Below are 18,480 nucleotides of genomic sequence, written 5' to 3'. Positions count from 1 at the left end.
TTAATCCTGTGTTCCAATCGTTCTCTGCAATTTAATCCTGTGTTCCAATCGCTCTCTGCGATTTCCTCCTGTGTTCCAATCGCTCTCTGCGATTTAATCCTGTGTTCCAATCGTTCTCTGCAATTTAATCCTGTGTTCCAATCGTTCTCTGCAATTTAATCCTGTGTTCCAATCGTTCTCTGCAATTTAATCCTGTGTTCCAATCGTTCTCTGCAATTTAATCCTGTGTTCCAATCGCTCTCTGCGATTTAATCCTGTGTTCCAATCGTTCTCTGCAATTTAATCCTGTGTTCCAATCGTTCTCTGCAATTTAATCCTGTGTTCCAATCGCTCTCTGCGATTTAATCCTGTGTTCCAATCGTTCTCTGCGATTTAATCCTGTATTCCAATCGTTCTCTGCGATTTAATCCTGTGTTCCAATCGTTCTCTGCAATTTAATCCTGTGTTCCAATCGTTCTCTGCAATTTAATCCTGTGTTCCAATCGTTCTCTGCAATTTAATCCTGTGTTCCAATCGTTCTCTGCAATTTAATCCTGTATTCCAATCGCTCTCTGCGATTTCCTCCAGTGCCCGAATCACCCTAGACCCTTATTGGTTTAAAAAAAAAAATTCCACACGCACCGTGTAGGCCATATAATTACCCGCAGTTTACGGGTTAACAACATTAGTGAAATTATTTCTTGAAGCGATAATCACAAATTACCATTTGTACTGAGCGTGGAACACACAGGATAATAAAATATTCGAATGCTTTACAAAATCGTATCGTAAATTTGGGCCAATTTGACCAATATTTGAAGTAGTGAACCAGCTTTTCTTCCTAAGGCTTCCAAAGTCAAGAAAACGGTCAGTTTAAAGTGTCCTCTCCTAACCTACCAGAGAACCCAAAACAGAAAACGCGACGTCACTTTCGCGAGCCACTTCCATTTTCTAGTACGACAATTTTCTTGTGAATTATATAAGAGTGAGAGCAGGTATGTCGCCGTCGTCATAGAACAGGTGTTGTGAATGTGAGGACAAGAGAGAGAGAGAGAGAGAGAGAGAGAGAGAGAGAGAGAGAGAGAGAGAGAGAGAGAGAGAGAGAGAGAGAGAGAGAGGGAGGCTGGTGTAAGTGATCTGGTGACTCGGAGGAGTCTCAGCATCCTGGAATGAAGGTGAAGGGTCTCTTAATAACACAAGATCAAGTGGTTTCTACACTTGCTGTGTAGATCCTATTGAAAGGGCACGAGTTTGCCCACGAGAAAATGGATCCTGTTAGATCACGTACGTGAGACGACCATGCAGCTTTCTAGCAATTTGTATACAATGTTATTTTATATCTAACTTGTGTTATAACCTAGTAATTTGTTCTTATCATACAGCGGGGTCTGGTAGTTCAGTTGGCTTCGCTCTCGACTCACAATCGGGGATCTCGGGTTCCATTCCCGGACCAGAAATGGTTGGGCACGTTTCCTTTCACCTAATGCTTCTGTTCACCTACAGTGAATAGGTACCCGGGAGTTAGGCAGCTGTTGAGAGGGGATAGGGGTCACTAGTTTGACCTTTGTGGGAAGGGGGAAGGGACCCCGATATAAACGTAATGTATATATATATACATAGGCTTCCTGGCCCTGGAAACTGGGAAGTATACTGCATCCAGTATGTATATATTTGCATGTATACTCGGAATTAATGCAGCTTTAGGTTAGAGACCCTAATGGAACATGTACCGTGTCTGGCGTGACACTTAAGAGATCCTAAGTGTACTCCGGAAACACTTAAGTGTCCCTCGTCACCCCCAGACGTGGTCCACTTTGCAGGGGTAAGACAAGGTGACTGGCTCCACCCCGCCAACGACTTCCTTGAGGTAGTAATAGCTCTCTTTGTCCGTTGTGCTTCGGGGTAAACATTGTGACGTCATAGTGACGTCACAACCCACGTGGACTTGCATTATGCATAAACACAACATTTGATCTAACTTTCGATGGGATAGGTTAGGTTAGGATAGGACAGGTGGGGGTTAGGTTGGTTCAGGTCATGCTAGGATAGGTTAGGCTAGGTCAGGTCAGGTTAGGTTAGGTTAGGATAAGATAGAACAGATGGGGTTAGGTTGGATCAGGTCATGCTAGGTTAGGTTAGGTCAGGTCGATCAGGTCATGCTAGGTTAGGTTAGGTCAGGTTAGGATATGTGAGGATAGGTTAGTTTAAAGAGTAGCGATGACTTAGAGGGATACTTTACGGGCTAGTCATGCCCATGCCACCTCTTGCGTGTCTTACTCTTTATGAATCAGTCAGTAGAGGGAATCATACTTTTTCCTCAGGTCTTAAATCCTACTCGTTGTCGGAGACAGGGTTACGTAGGGTTATCCAGCTTCACTGCCACTCACAGGAAGAGACTGGGGTCCACAACCCCTCACAGGAAGAGACGGGGTCCACAGCCCCTCACAGGAAGAGATTGGGGGTCCACAGCCCCTCACAGGAAGAGACTGGGGGTCCACAGCCCCTCACAGGAAGAGATTGGGGGTCCACAGCCCCTCACAGGAAGAGACTGGGGGTCCACAGCCCCTCACAGGAAGAGATTGGGGGTCCACAGCCCCTCACAGGAAGAGATTGGGGGTCCACAACCCCTCACAGGAAGAGATTGGGGGTCCACAGCCCCTCACAGGAAGAGATTGGGGGTCCACAACCCCTCACAAGAAGAGATTTGGGTCCACAATTCCTCACAGGAAGAGACTGGGGTCCACAGCCCCTCACAGGAAGAGATTGGGGGTCCACAGCCCCTCACAGGAAGAGATTGGGGGTCCACAACCCCTCACAGGAAGAGATTGGGGTCCACAATTCCTCACAAGAAGAGATTTGGGTCCACAATTCCTCACAGGAAGAGACTGGGGTCCACATCCTTTCACGGGAAGGAATTGGAGTCCATTATCACTCACAGGATAGGATTAGGGTCCCCTACCACTCGCAGGATAGGATTAGGGTCCCCTACCACTCGCAGGATAGGATTAGGGTCCCCTACCACTCGCAGGATAGGATTAGGGTCCCCTACCACTCACAGGATGGGATTGGGGTGAATAATATATGAACTAAGCTCTATGATAGCCCTGGGAAGGTTTTCCCGACATGAAATGGTGTATTCTCCACGGTGTATGGATATGTATTCCACAAGAGTGGAGGAACACCTTTGCGACGTGCGGATACCAAGCCGGTGCTGCATATAACATTACTGGTCTAACATAGGTTGTATAGATTGTTGTGAAAGAACCCATATTTAGGTTTTAAATACCATTGTAATGCTTGGCAGCGTGGCATATGTTGCGGGTGTTAGCGTTCCCATTTACTGCTGGGTGAACAGAGGCTGCAGTTAAGGATTGGTGCCCAGTCAATCCTCCCCGGCCAGGATACGAACCCAGGACAAAGCGCCGGACGAGTGTCATATCAATACGCCATGAAGACTGAAAATTGTTACACACACGAATCACAACAGCGTGATGCATCAAATGAACAAATCCACATATCTCGGACTTAGGTTCGAACCCTCGTCACGGCCCTCGTGAATTTGTTCATTGAAAGTTTTGATTGAGGATAGAGGCGAGGAAGGAGTGAGAGTGTATTATCAGGAGAAAGTACTAAGCCATTTCGACTGTATAACACTTGGAAGGGGTCAGGATAAGGGTATGGGATGGGACGGGCGAAAGGAATGGTGCCCAACCACTTGGACGATCGGGGATTGAACGCCGATCTGCATGAAGCGAGACCGTCGCTCTACCGTCCAAGGAGTGAGAGAAGGAAGGAATTATCGGGGAAAACGCCAAGCCATTACGACTATATAGCAAGGAGGAAGGGAATTATCAAGGGAAAACGCCAGGCCATTACGACTATATAGCACTTGGAAGGGATCAGGATAAGAATTTAGGATGGGACGGGGGAAAGGAATGGTGCCCAACCACTTCCTTTCCCCCGTCCCATCAAGGAGTGAGAGAGAGAATGAATGAATTATCGGAGATAGCGCCAAGCCATTACGACTATATAGCACTGGGAAGGGATCAGGATAATGTTTTGGGATAAGACAGGGGAAAGGAATTGTGCCCAGCCACTTAGACGGTCGGGAATTGAACACCGACCTGCATGAAGCGAGACCGTCGCCCTACCATGCAGCCCAATATGTTAGGTTATACTTTAGAGCGGTATATGAGAGAGACTGACCTTAGTAATCCTCTGGTCGGAGGTGAAAGTAGCGATGCCGGCCCTGACGCGGTTCTTGACGCCGCGGACGGTGCCCTTGTAACTCTTGATGGTTGACTCCTGCTGGGGGGAGAAGATGTCCCTGATCCCTGCGAACCCCTGACCCGCGTTCACGTCCCGGCACTCGTACAGCGACCTGGTGTCGTCCTCCTGAGGGGGCGACGACCCCCCTCGCCACCCCTCCTGCGGGGGCGACGACCCCCGCCACCACTCCACCTCCTCCTCGAAGAGCGATAATGAAGATGGGAAGTTGGAGGATGTGCAGGAGAGAGAGGGACTAGCGGGGCACGAGTAGCGGTGGTGTCGTGCCCACTGGGCACCGGCTCGGGGCACGTGTTGGGCACGGTCTGGCACCTCCACCCGCGCCTGCTGCTGCAGCTGCCGCCGCTGCTGCAGCTCCTGCCACTTCTCGCGGATCTCGTTGAGCAGCGACTCTGGCAGCGAGGCCTTGGTGGGGGGCGCAGGGAAGGTGCGCGTGGAGCGCCGCGAGCACGAGCTGCGGCACGACGACGCCCACTGGTACTTGGTCTGCCCGCGGTGCGACTCCGTCAGGGAGTCGCACGACACGTTGCTCTCGCTGTCGGAGTCGGAGGAGGTGTGGAGTCGGAGGTGTCGTGGTCGCGTCGGGTGTCGGGTGAGGGGCGGCGGCGTGTCGTGCTCGGAACACACGCCGGAGTCCGTCACCTCCGAGGGGGAGGAGTGCCCCGAGTGCGTCGACGGCGCCGGCGACGCACTCCTCTGCCACTCGCCGTCGTCGCAGCACGACGAGGCGGTGGATTTAGGGCGGTGCTTGCCGGCGTCACCCACAGGGCGGAGGACCTGGGGCAGCGCCCCCAGGTGCTCCCTGGGGGCGGCGTGGTAGCGCACGGGCGAGGCGAGCATGTCGGGCAAGTGTGGCGGGGGAGCGGCGGGTGTGCGGTGCAGCGTGGGTAAGGAGAGAGTCTTGGAGGGGAAGCCTAGCACAGCGCCTCCTACCTGGTACTGTGGGCAACCTCTGGCGGGCATCTTGCTCCTACCTCACCCGCCGGCCTTGTGTCCTGCCTGATACCAACCTCACACTTCCCTCATACACACTCACAACACCTCATGTCACGCCGCCACACACTGCAACACTGCCGGCCCCTCACACACACATCGTGTATTAAATATTCCAGTACGTGTTGTGTTATGGCACCTGGCACTGTGTAGTGGCACTGTAATGGCACCTGGCACTGCGATATGGCACCTGCCAGGGAACAGTTTTTACCGCACGACCTTCGACTGTGGCGGCTGTCCGACGTCTTCCCGGGAACTAAGAGTTGATCCGTGCGTCGTGTTCCCTGTAGGAGGCGCGTGACGCCGGTAAAACGGGTCACTCTCTGTCCCTCCTCTCTCGCTGCCTGGTTTGGCTGGTGGTTAAGGTGGATTGGGTCACTGTCAAGGGGTTAACCATGCAGTGGGGGGTCAACGAGGGGGGAGGTTAAGGGTTGGTGTGGGTGGTTTGGGTGGTGCGTCTGGCAGGGGAGCGCGGTACAACAGGTGGGGGGGTGGTTGAGGTGAGTTAGCGGTACTTGTGTCTGGCGGCCACCACCACCACTGTCACCACCATCACCACTCTCACCACCATCACCATCACTCTCACCATCACCACCAGCAGCGTGAGGTCATCACTACCTGCTCATGACGTAATCACCATAACTCGTCTCATCACCACATTACAACTTCACTATAACATCACCATCAGTTTCCCTACAACAATTTCTCAATAACCTGACCCCAAGAGCAGGCACAGCAGGAACTATCTACACACACACACACACACACACACCCACACACACACCCACACACACACACACACACACACACACACACACACACACACACACACACACACACACACACACACACACACACACACACAAAAGACTGTCAAAGCAAACTATTCATAATATTAAAAGTACATATGACAGGAAAATAGGACAGGAATCAGTGCTAATAAACAATCGCCGGTCAGAAAAGCGGGATCCAAGAGCCAGAGCTCGATCTTGCAGTACACAAACAGATGAGTACACATGTGTGTGAGTAAAAGCGTAAGTCCTGTCTAACAAATGCACTCAACTTTCATCATAAATCTTACGGAAAAGAGGAGGTTACTGAGAGAAAAATGAGAGCGGTGTTAGGAGGCTAAATCATCCCGCGGGAGAAATGTGACTATCGGAGCGTGCCACCGGTACCGTGTCTCGGTAGCTTTAGCTTTGATGTCCAAAGAGCTTGGAAAGGATGTGGGAGGAAGAAGGATGGGGCGATGAAATTCTTGGAAGAGGATTTGGATGTGGAGAGAGGAGGCTTGAAAGTTCGGTGGCCCGTCCACCGTGGATTGGAGATGTTTTTTCAGTCAAAGCCTGTAGCTTGGGTTCTTCTTGGGCGGCAGGAGGCTAGTGGTGTTTCACTCTCAGTATATACACGTAGCAGAGAGGACTCAAGAGTTATATGAACATGTATACAGATGGTGCTAAGTTACTAGTGAGAGTAAGAGCACAACAATTAACCTTAAAAGGGTGCAAAGACATGCTACTAAATAAACAAATCCACAAGGGCCGTGACGAGGATTCGAACCTCGCTACTAAATACTTTCGGAACTGAAAATCAGAAGTTGCGAGGAGAGGCCGGAGATGCCGGCCTAAATATGCCAAAGCTAGAAGAAAGAAGGAAAAAAAGAGGTGATATGATCACCACATATAAAATAATCACAGGAATCTACGAAATTAACCATGCGCAATTCTTGGAATCCTGAAACTTCAAGAACAAGAGGTCGTAAATTCAAGCTAAGGAAACAAAGTTACCGAAAAATATACAAAACATTTCTTTAGTGAATGGAGTCGTAAAAGGTTGGAACAAGTTAGGTGAGAAGGCGGTGGAGGCCAAGAGCCAGATTCAGGAAGCAGTTACGCAAGCACTTACGAACCTCTACATCTTTTCCCCAATCTTTGGGGGCTTTGTTTACAATTGTTAAACAGTTAATGAGCTCCGAAGCACCAGGAGGCTGTTTATAACAATAACAACAGTTGATTAGCAAGTGTCCATGCTTGTAATCTGTTTAATAAATGTAACAAAAGCCGCCAAAGATTGAGGAAAGATGTACACGTTCGTAAGTGCTTGCGTAACTGCTTCGTGAATCTGGCTCCAAGACCGTCAGTAGTTTCAAAGCGTCATATAACTGTTGGGAAGACGGGACACCGCGAGCGTAGCTCTAATCCTGTAATTTCACTTAGGTAATTACACACATACACACACACACTGGAAGACAGAAGAGTAAGGGAGACATGATCACTACCTACAAAATTCTCAGAGGAATTGACAGGGTAGATAAGGATAAACGGTTTAACACGGGTGGTACGTGAATAAGGGGACACAGGTGGAAACTGAGTACCTAAATGAGCCACAGGGACGTTAGAAAGAACTTTTTCACTATCAGAGTAGTTAACGGATGGAATGCATTAGGAAGTGATGTGGTGGAGGCTGACTCCATACACATCTTCAAGTGTAGATATGATAGAGCCCAGTAGGCTCAGGAACCTGTACACCTGTTGATTGACAGTTGAGAGGCGGGACCTAAAGAACTGAAGCTCAACCCCCGCAAGCACAACTAGGTGAGTACACAAATACTACACATTCACCGAATAGCAGCCATGACCGGTTCCAGTACCAGACACCTGGAACAAGACAGGCAGTTGTTAACAGCCTAGTCTGACACATGACACCGCTATGCTTCACCTGCTTCATACAATGGTTAAAACACCTGCTTCATATAATGGTTAAAACACCTGCTTCATATCATGGTTAAAACACCTGCTTCATATAATGGTTAAAACACCTGCTTCATGTAATGGTTAAAACACCTGCTTCATGTAACGGTTAAAACACCTGCTTCATACAATGGTTAAAACACCTGCTTCATACAATGGTTAAAACACCTGCTTCATACAATGGTTAAAACACCTGCTTCATACAATGGTTAAAACACCTGCTTCATATAACGGTTAAAACACCTGCTTCATACAATGGTTAAAACACCTGCTTCATACAATGGTTAAAACACCTGCTTCATATAATGGTTAAAACACCTGCTTCATGTAATGGTTAAAACACCTGCTTCATGTAACGGTTAAAACACCTGCTTCATACAATGGTTAAAACACCTGCTTCATATCATGGTTAAAACACCTGCTTCATGTAATGGTTAAAACACCTGCTTCATACAATGGTTAAAACACCTGCTTCATATAACGGTTAAAACACCTGCTTCATACAATGGTTAAAACACCTGCTTCATACAATGGTTAAAACACCTGCTTCATATAATGGCTTAAAACACCTGCTTCATGTAATGGTTAAAACACCTGCTTCATGTAACGGTTAAAACACCTGCTTCATACAATGGTTAAAACACCTGCTTCATGTAATGGTTAAAACACCTGCTTCATATAACGGTTAAAACACCTGCTTCATACAATGGTTAAAACACCTGCTTCATACAATGGTTAAAACACCTGCTTCATATCATGGTTAAAACACCTGCTTCATACAATGGTTAAAACACCTGCTTCATGTAATGGTTAAAACACCTGCTTCATATAACGGTTAAAACGCCTGCTTCATACAATGGTTAAAACACCTGCTTCATATCATGGTTAAAACACCTGCTTCATACAATGGTTAAAACACCTGCTTCATGTAATGGTTAAAACACCTGCTTCATGTAATGGTTAAAACACCTGCTTCATATAACGGTTAAAACACCTGCTTCATACAATGGTTAAAACACCTGCTTCATACAATGGTTAAAACACCTGCTTCATATAACGGTTAAAACACCTGCTTCATATCATGGTTAAAACACCTGCTTCATGTAATGGTTAAAACACCTGCTTCATGTAATGGTTAAAACACCTGCTTCATATAACGGCTAAAACACCTGCTTCATATAACGGTTAAAACACCTGCTTCATACAATGGTTAAAACACCTGCTTCATATAATGGTAAAAAATCTGCTTCATATAATGGTAAAAACATCTGCTTCATACAATGGTTAAAACACCTGCTTTATATCATGGTTAAAACACCTGCTTCATACAATGGTTAAAACACCTGCTTCATACAATGGTTAAAACACCTGCTTCATACAATGGTTAAAACACCTGCTTTATATCATGGTTAAAACACCTGCTTCATACAATGGTTAAAACTCCTGCTTCATACAATGGTTAAAACACCTGCTTCATGTAATGGTTAAAACACCTGCTTCATGTAATGGTTAAAACACCTGCTTCATATAACGGCTAAAACACCTGCTTCATATAACGGTTAAAACACCTGCTTCATACAATGGTTAAAACACCTGCTTCATATAATGGTAAAAACATCTGCTTCATATAATGGTAAAAACATCTGCTTCATACAATGGTTAAAACACCTGCTTTATATCATGGTTAAAACACCTGCTTCATACAATGGTTAAAACACCTGCTTCATACAAAGGTTAAAACACCTGCTTCATGTAATGGTTAAAACACCTGCTTCATGTAATGGTTAAAACACCTGCTTCATATAACGGCTAAAACACCTGCTTCATATAACGGTTAAAACACCTGCTTCATACAATGGTTAAAACACCTGCTTCATATAATGGTAAAAACATCTGCTTCATATAATGGTAAAAACATCTGCTTCATACAATGGTTAAAACACCTGCTTTATATCATGGTTAAAACACCTGCTTCATACAATGGTTAAAACACCTGCTTCATATAACGGTTAAAACACCTGCTTTATATAATGGTTAAAACACCTTCATATAATGATTAAAACACCTGTCGATTATGATAACGAAAAACATATAAACTATTACCATTATAGATAAGCTATAATATAAAATAATTACAGTGATTAGAGCTAATCATCGACGGTGATTATACACGATCATTTATGAAATTTGTGGATAGTAATTCACATGTAATGAGTATAGTTAATTATATATAATAATTCTAAACATTTATAATAAATTATTTAGTAAATGAACAAATCCACAAGGGCCGTGATGAGGATTCGAACCTACGTCCGAGAGGATCTCAGACGTGCCCTAATCGACTGAGCTAAGACATGGTTAAAAGAATTGCAACCGGGAGTTCAACTAGACCTACCACGGATCCTGCAGTCTCCCCGAGACACAAACGAGGGATTTATACAATTTCCCCCATATAGAAGTCAGTATTGCTGGACTTTTCTCATTTGTCTCACACAAATGTCCCTTGTCCTTTGGGAAGATGTGGCATTTGTTGTGTTTTCTTAATCGCAACGTGACTGAATCTTTCGTCTTGTAATAAGTAATCACACTTGCATGTCTGGGAAGGAATCTGTCTTCCGCAATGATAGGATGTTAGCTTTCCTGTTTGCTTCATGGTAGGATGTAATAATAATAATAAGGATAATGATAAAGATAACAAAATAATGTTTGATAATAATGTATAAAGATAATATTAACTGCAAATACTAGACAGTAAAGCTGGAAGCATTAACTGGGAAATGCAATAAAGTGGAACAATAAATTGAGCATCGCTAGGCTACGCCCTCAGTTACCCGAGCTCCATATTTCATGAAAATCAGATAAATTCGTGAGTCGTAAATAATATATTCTCGCAGATTTCTCCTGTCATGGAAAACCAGGGAAAGTTTCAGCTCTTGTGAAGTATATATTTCTGCATTGTAAGTAGTCTACGTTCCGTGTGTGTGTGTGTAATTACTTAAATGTAGTTATAGGATGAGAGCTACGCTCGTGGTGTCCCGTCTTCCCAGCACTCTTTGTCGTATAACACTTTGAAACTACTGACGGTCTTGGCCTCCACCACCTTCTCACCTAACTTGTTCAGGTTGGGAATAACTCACAAGGTAGACCTACCTCATTAGGCTACCTGGGGTTCATTGCACACTCTACATAAAATTCCAGAATTCTTCCTTTTCCTTTCTTGTAATTTTTACTGATAAAATTATTTTTATATCTCAAGTTTGATTTGAAATAAGACTGAAGCAAAATTAAATATGTCTTACCTTAGAAATTGGAGATCAGTTTGGGGAAAATTCGAGAATTTTTCGTTTATAATCGTTTTTCCTTATAAAATTGTATTTCCAAATCTAATTAATTATGTATGCATGCCAGTAAATATATATATCTACATGTTTTATGTTTGCATATATATATATATATATATATATATATATATATATATATATATATATATATATATATATATATATATACATATATATATATATATATATATATATATATATATATATATATATATATATATATATATATATATATATATATATATATGTATGCATCTGTATGTATAAATGTATTTGTTTAAGTATAAATATGTCATTGATATATTTGCACAAAGTACAATAATTTGACATTTAATTTTTTAAAGTTCAAATTTCAATTGCTATCCAGTTTTTTCTACGTTTTAATATATATCCAGAATGTGAAGTTCAGTCATCAGCTGAGTTATTGTTCTTGTAAAGCTCACACATTGTTGTAAAGTTCACCCAGTGCTTACAGGTTTAATAAATAATTTTGAAAAGTTCAGATTATCTTTTTTAAAGATCAATGACAGACGTTTAGTATTTGAATTTTTGTGCTGTTACGATGGTATATTCGCTCAATAGTGTCGAACCAGAAGTGTTAGGATTCGAGCCTCTCTCTCAGTGTAGGACTCTAGCTCCCGTCCTCTCAAACTCTCGTTCCAAGTACCTTTCAACACAAGCAAGTTGTGTAGCCTCATGAGGTGAGCTAAGATATTGCTTGCTCTTCACACATCTCTCTTAGTTTCTGCTCCTCTCTTTCTCTTGCTCTATTCTCTTCTTTCCTAATGCTCATCTCTCTACCCAGTTTCTACTCCTCTACCCAATGCCTTCTCGAAGCTCAGTCATTCTTAACTAGGGATCATCCAGTATTTACGTGTCCACTTACGAAACCTGTACATGTTTCATCACTTGCTTAGTTAATATATATTAAGTTATTTATGAGTTCCCAAGCTACCACGACGTTGTCAGTAAGATAAAGTAACCTTGGGCTGCATAGTTTCCAAGCTCGTAGACTGTTTCATAAATACAGGAAAGATGTAGAGGCTTCGCAAGTGGACACATACATTTTGACCAAGCTGAACTGCATCATTAGTTCTTGTAGAGTTCTGCTTCACGTGACTGTCCTCGCAGGAATAGTTAAGTGAATAGTTAAGAAGACTCCTCGAGTGAATAGTTCAGAAGACATTAAACACCTGCCATGACCTCTCAGCAGGTGTTGTGCAGGTGTCTGGGGACGGGAAGTGTCTTTGGGTTTGAAGGCCAATGACTGACCCTCCGCAGGACGCAACCCACAACAGTTCCCTAACTCTCCCCGCTTCCCTGTTTACTGCTAAGTGATCATAGGTATCAGCTGTAATGAAACTGCTCAAAATGCTTTTTTCCTGCACAGGGAATCGATCCGGGGACCTTTAGGCTGTAAACAGGAAGCTTAGACTCCAGCAATCTGGTGTGAGTATTCTGACTTATTTGTACTGGCCTATATGTACCTGCAGGATCGAGCTTTAGCTCTTGAACCACATCTTTCTAGCTGCAGGTTGTCACGTGCAATGACTCCTGATCTATGTCCCTATCATATATATTTTTAAAATTATAAATTGAGTTTGCTATTTCGTCCTGCTTCTTTAATTCCTACCATTTTCCCATCTACGTTAAATTACAACCTGACTCACTAGGCTGTTAGCCTCAGCTGCAGGCAGTTTGACGTATCAGTCACAGCCCTGTTGATCAGGTATCCTTTAGAGGTGTTACTCATGTTAATAGAATTGTCTCTTATCGTACCTATTGCACTTTCCAGTCCGTTCTCTGGATTCGACACAGCGTACAAAATAAAGGGTGCTAGAACACGCGACCCGAAGCCTAACCTAACCTAACTAACCTACACACAGGAAACGTGGAGATTTGTAATCAGCTTTGTACCTATTATTTTATTCATTGGGGGAACCGTAGTATGCAAAATGATGGACATAGCTCGAGAAGAAGGGTCGAAACTAGCTGTTTTGCACTTATCGTGCCCCGCCCACTGAGCTTGCCATTATTGACTTTGTAACACCCGTGACCTCCCCCCCCCCCCTTAAGAGTTCACACCCAGGGAAGCCTCCACGTTCACCTCCGGTTTATCTTGTATATTGATTAAAAATTCCTGGGTTAGTCTTAGTCAGCATAGTTTCAAGTATGTAATATTTCATGCAAGGGAATTAGACTCCAGATTCTTATGTGTAAACATCCTTGGATCTCCCCCTTTTGGCCAGGTCAGAGGTCAGCCACACACGTAATTAATAACTCCTCTCTTGAAGAGTGTATGGTGAATGTCAAACAAGCTTATTGAAATATTTCTTGAGTGTTTGTACATTCTTGGTGGGTAGCAACAGCAGATCTCCCCCTCCCCCTGTGGGGGTTGTATATAGAGGTCCTGTAGGGACTTAGAAAACGCAGAGTGCCGGACACCGGGGTCCAGAGAGGGCTGTGAAGAACCTCTCAGCCAGGGAGAGACAGATATCTTAAGGTAATGTGTGTGATCTCTGAGTTTTTTGTTCCATGTCCAAATTTCTTAAATTTTTGCCAGTGTTAGAGTAGGATTTATAAGTGGTGATTGACATAATTTTGGTCTCAATAAAACTCACTGTTAAATTTCCCGTCTGTGTCAATTGTTGAATCCTCTTAGCCTTTTGGATATAGTGGCTGACAACCGTTTCCATAATTAATGACAGTCATAGAAAGTACTCTCCAAGTCAAGCAATGTTTCTTGCCTCGTTGCTTGATATAGTCTCAATGGTCAAAGGCAGATGGTGGCAGCGTATTTCATCCTGTGTTAGCATCTCCTTGTTGGCAGTGTACTTTGTAGTCCCGGTGTAACCATCATATGTCAGCCCATAACAGTGTTACCAAGTGCAACCAATGGGGAAGTGTTACTCAGGATAAGTAGTGTTTACATCATTAGTTTTAGTGTTCCATTATAGTTGTGTTCCATTATAGTGGTGCAGTAGAGTGGTGGTGCATTAGGGTGGTGTTACAACTTGCATTGTTAGCTGGCAACTATGTGTATTGTGTACCCGTGTACTGTGTACCCGTGTACTGTGTACCCGTGTACTGTGTACCTGTGTACTGTGTACTGTGTACCCGTCACACAGATCATCACCTCATAGGTGTTCATGTATCCTGCTATGCAAGGTGTTAACTCGGTCTAGTGTTCGAGTGAGTGAGTGAGCAGCTCTTGGCTCGTGTGTGGGCAAGAGTTAGTGCGGGTTCCTCACCTGACCTCAAACTACCCTGGAGCTCATTAGTCTGGCGCTGGCCATGGTGTACGTGTGTGAGAGGAGAGACGTGTCTATCCAAATAGTCGTGTTGAAGTGCTCGGTGACTATCGAGAAGAATTACACTATTGGTAAGATAAACCATTCGAGTATGCGATTTAAAACATCATTGTCGACCCGCAGACACACTTTTTAAAGTCCATTGTGTTCGTGTGCACTTTAGAACAACTTGTTCTCCGTCGTCGAGCGTAATCCTTGGGACTACTAACAGGAGATTGGGTAAGTGTAATTTCACGTTGTTTGAAAAGTTTATTTTTTTCTGAATGTATTTATCTCTTCTCCTGTGAGTGTGGGTGTGGGTGTGTGCGTTTGTGTGTGCGTGTGCGTATGGGTGGGTTGTTGTTGTTGTTAAAGATTCAGCTACTAGGAACAAGTTGCAAGTAGCACGGGCTATGGTGAGCCCGTAACCCTACGCTGTGTGTGTAGGCTCGTGGGGTGTATATCTGTGTATGACTCCCCCATGCCTCTCACGTGAGGATAAACACGGTGTTTGTGTCACTTGCTATAAGCTCTAAGCAAGGAACTCACTGTTATCTCTCGGATAAGACTCAATATTCAACCCACAGTGCCTTACACTCTCTTCACCTAGAAGTAGTGAGTTCCCGCACTCGCTACACCCAGAAGGTAAAGTAGAGTTATCAATTACGCTGAAGAAGCCCGTCTGGGTGAGTTCTTAATTTACAAACACTGAGATAAGCTCACAAGCACTGCCTGATCTCCTGGTATCATAACACATACACACATGACAACAGTACTGATAAGAAGGTATTCCGCTAAACACCCTAAATGCTTCGTTTATTTTAACTCTTGTAGGAGAAAGCTTTCGATGGTGTTAATGGTGAGGGTGGTAGTAACGATGGTAGTTACGGTGTTGAGAATGGTGGGGAGATAGTGGTTATGGTGGTAGTATAGGGCAGTGAGGAGCTAGACACAGTCATTACCACACCTGGACTGGTGCTGGGGGACATCTTACCTGTCCAGATCATTAAGAAAGACCAGTCACTCAACACCATTAATTATTCGCCCTTTGAATGTCATTGTGTTGGGCTGACTCCGCTTGTCCCGCCTTCAAGCAACTCCTTGGTGCTTGGAGGAAGTGTTTGGTGCTTGGAGGAAGTGTTTGGTGGTTTGAGGAAGTGTTTGTTGGTTTGAGGAAGTGTTTGTGGTTTGAGGAAGTGTTTGTTGGTTTGAGGAAGTGTTTGGTGGTTTGAGGAAGTGTTTGGTGCTTGGAGGAAGTGTTTGTTGGTTTGAGGAAGTGTTTGTGGTTTGAGGAAGTGTTTGTTAGTCTGAGGAAGTGTTTGGTGGTTTGAGGAAGTGTTTGGTGGTTTGAGGAAGTGTTTGTTTGAGGAAGTGTTTGGTGGTTTGAGGAAGTGTTTGTTTGAGGAAGTGTTTGGTGGTTTGAGGAAGTGTTTGTTTGTTTGAGGAAGTGTTTGGTGGTTTGAGGAAGTGTTTGGTGGTTTGAGGAAGTGTTTGGTGGTTTGAGGAAGTGTTTGGTGGTTTGAGGAAGTGTTTGTTGGTTTGAGGAAGTGTTTGTGGTTTGAGGAAGTGTTTGGTGGTTTGAGGAAGTGTTTGTGGTTTGAGGAAGTGTTTGTTTGAGGAAGTGTTTGGTGGTTTGAGGAAGTGTTTGTTGGTTTGAGGAAGTGTTTGGTGGTTTGAGGAAGTGTTTGTTGGTTTGAGGAAGTGTTTGGTGGTTTGAGGAAGTGTTTGTGGTTTGAGGAAGTGTTTGTTAGTCTGAGGAAGTGTTTGGTGGTTTGAGGAAGTGTTTGGTGGTTTGAGGAAGTGTTTGTTAGTCTGAGGAAGTGTTTGGTAGTTTGAGGAAGTGTTTGGTGGTTTGAGGAAGTGTTTGGTGGTTTGAGGAAGTGTTTGTTAGTCTGAGGAAGTGTTTGGTGGTTTGAGGAAGTGTTTGGTGGTTTGAGGAAGTGTTTGTTAGTCTGAGGAAGTGTTTGGTACTTGGAGGAAGTGTTTGCTAGTTTCCCCGAACTCAGCCTCATTCCGTAACTTAGCCGCTTGTGCACGTCTCCGGGATTAAGACATATGATCAGAGCCAATCAGGATTGTCCGGCCTACAAGGTTAGACCAGTGATTATAGTGTCTAGGGTCCTCATTATCATTAGGGTCCCTGGGGCGGCCTGCTTGGAGAAGGAAGGTTTTACCTGCATGTCTATGACCAACCTTCAGAGTTTGGTGAATCAGAGCGACCCGAAGATTCCCGGGGTCCCCCAAGAAACAGAGATCTTTGGAATCTTGTTTTTATTTGGAATTAGATGTTGATCGATGATAAAGATTAAGCCACCCAAGAGGTGGCATGGGCATGAATAGCCCGTAAAGATGTTGATCGTGTCATGGGCACTATTATAATGATTTTTAAACGTAGCTACTCCTATCAATGATAATAAATTGATTGATTGTTGAAGATTAAGCCACTACCAGAGGTGGCAGGGGCATGAATAGCCCGTAAATATTAATGGAATGTTCAAAGCCTTTTAAGAGCGGTTCTTCTAACTTCGAAACACGGGAGACATCTCCCGTCACGCAGGGAGCAGTCGCACCTCCACAGATCTCCAGGATCAGCTCTTGATACTGGTAATGGCTCAAAAGGGCCACCACTTACGGGCTATTCATGCCCGTGCCACCTCTTGGGTGGCTTAATCTTCATCAATCAATCAATCAATCAACTTCGAAACTGGAGTGAAACAGTTTTCGGGAAAAGTTTAAAACGTGGAAACTGAGGCAGTTAAAAGTACTGCTAAAGGCAGAGTCCAGGAGCTGAAGTTCCGTATATCATATACGCTTCAGAGGGTCAAATAGGGAAGGCAATAGTGAAATTCCAGTAAAATGATGTTCAATAATGTCCTGAATGCATAGATGATAGATTTTTGATTAATTAATTCAGATTTGTCAATATTCTTGAGCGGCCAGCCTGTTCTTGCCAGCGTTCCTAACGTCAAGAAACTCTGGTACTAAAGTGCCTTATCCTGACCTACCTGAGGACCCACCAACAGAAAACGGGACATTGTCAATTTCGCGAGCCGCTACTATTTCCTTGTACGATAGTTTTTAGCCTCAGGGGAAAGAATACGTCAAAATACGACGTGCTACCAGGAGGACTGGTTGGGGGTTATCTTGAGATGATTTCGGGGCTTTAGTGTCCCCGCGGCCCGGTCCTCGACCAGGCCTCCACCCCCAGGAAGCAGTCCGTGACAGCTGACTAACACCCAGGTACCTATTTTACTGCTAGGTAACAGGGGCCATCAGGGTGAAAGAAACTCTGCTCATTGTTTCTCGCCGGCGCCCGGGATCGGACCCAGGACCACAGGATCACAAGTCCAGCGTGCTGTCCGCTCGGCCGACCGGCTCCCCTGGTACTGGCGGCTATACTGATTACAGGATACGACCTTTGGGCTTTGTAGTTCTTGTTTTTCTGAGTTTCGTGGCTAATGTTTCATCCACACGAGTACAGTCAGGTGTGTGTAGGTCTTGGGTTAGCTCTGTCTCCACTCTCCTGTCTTCACCCATCCACACGAGTACAGTCAGGTGTGTGTAGATCTTGGGTTAGCTCTGTCTCCACTCTCCTGTCTTCACCCATCCACACGAGTACAGTCAGGTGTGTGTAGGTCTTGGGTTAGCTCTGTCTCCACTCTCCTGTCTTCACCCATCCACACGAGTACAGTCAGGTGTGTGTAGATCTTGGGTTAGCTGTCTCCACTCTCCTATCTTCACCTGCCACACGAGTACAGTCAGGTGTGTGTAGGTCTTGGGTTAGCTCTGTCTCCACTCTCCTGTCTTCACCCATCCACACGAGTACAGTCAGGTGTGTGT

The 18,480-nt window shown here is 44.7% G+C and overlaps 2 protein-coding genes across 2 annotated transcripts in view; both read right to left on the bottom strand.

Moving 5' to 3' along the window:
- Positions 1–5,593, bottom strand: part of LOC123747869 (glutaredoxin domain-containing cysteine-rich protein CG31559) — a 55,489-nt gene extending 49,896 nt beyond the window's left edge. The window contains exon 1 of the mRNA XM_069319284.1: positions 4,186–5,593. Coding sequence (XP_069175385.1) covers positions 4,186–5,229 — 1,044 coding nt within the window. The 5' untranslated portion in view covers positions 5,230–5,593. The remainder of the gene's footprint in view (positions 1–4,185) is intronic.
- A 10,102-nt stretch (positions 5,594–15,695) lies between these two features.
- LOC138359645 (uncharacterized) lies at positions 15,696–16,652 on the bottom strand. Its single transcript, XM_069319056.1, has one exon. The coding sequence runs from the start codon at positions 16,650–16,652 to the stop codon at positions 15,696–15,698; it is 957 nt and encodes a 318-aa protein (XP_069175157.1).
- Between the last annotated feature and the right edge of the window lie 1,828 nt (positions 16,653–18,480).

This window comes from Procambarus clarkii, chromosome 92, assembly GCF_040958095.1.
Source record: "Procambarus clarkii isolate CNS0578487 chromosome 92, FALCON_Pclarkii_2.0, whole genome shotgun sequence".
Taxonomy (NCBI): Eukaryota; Metazoa; Arthropoda; class Malacostraca; order Decapoda; family Cambaridae; genus Procambarus; species Procambarus clarkii.
Note: the sequence above shows the minus strand (reverse complement) of the source record. Positions and strands in the feature narration are given on the sequence as shown.

Coding starts and splice junctions, on each gene's coding strand:
- LOC138359645 (XM_069319056.1), bottom strand. CDS start 16,652: ATGAGGCTGAGTTCGGGGAAACTAGCAAACACTTCCTCCAAGTACCAA.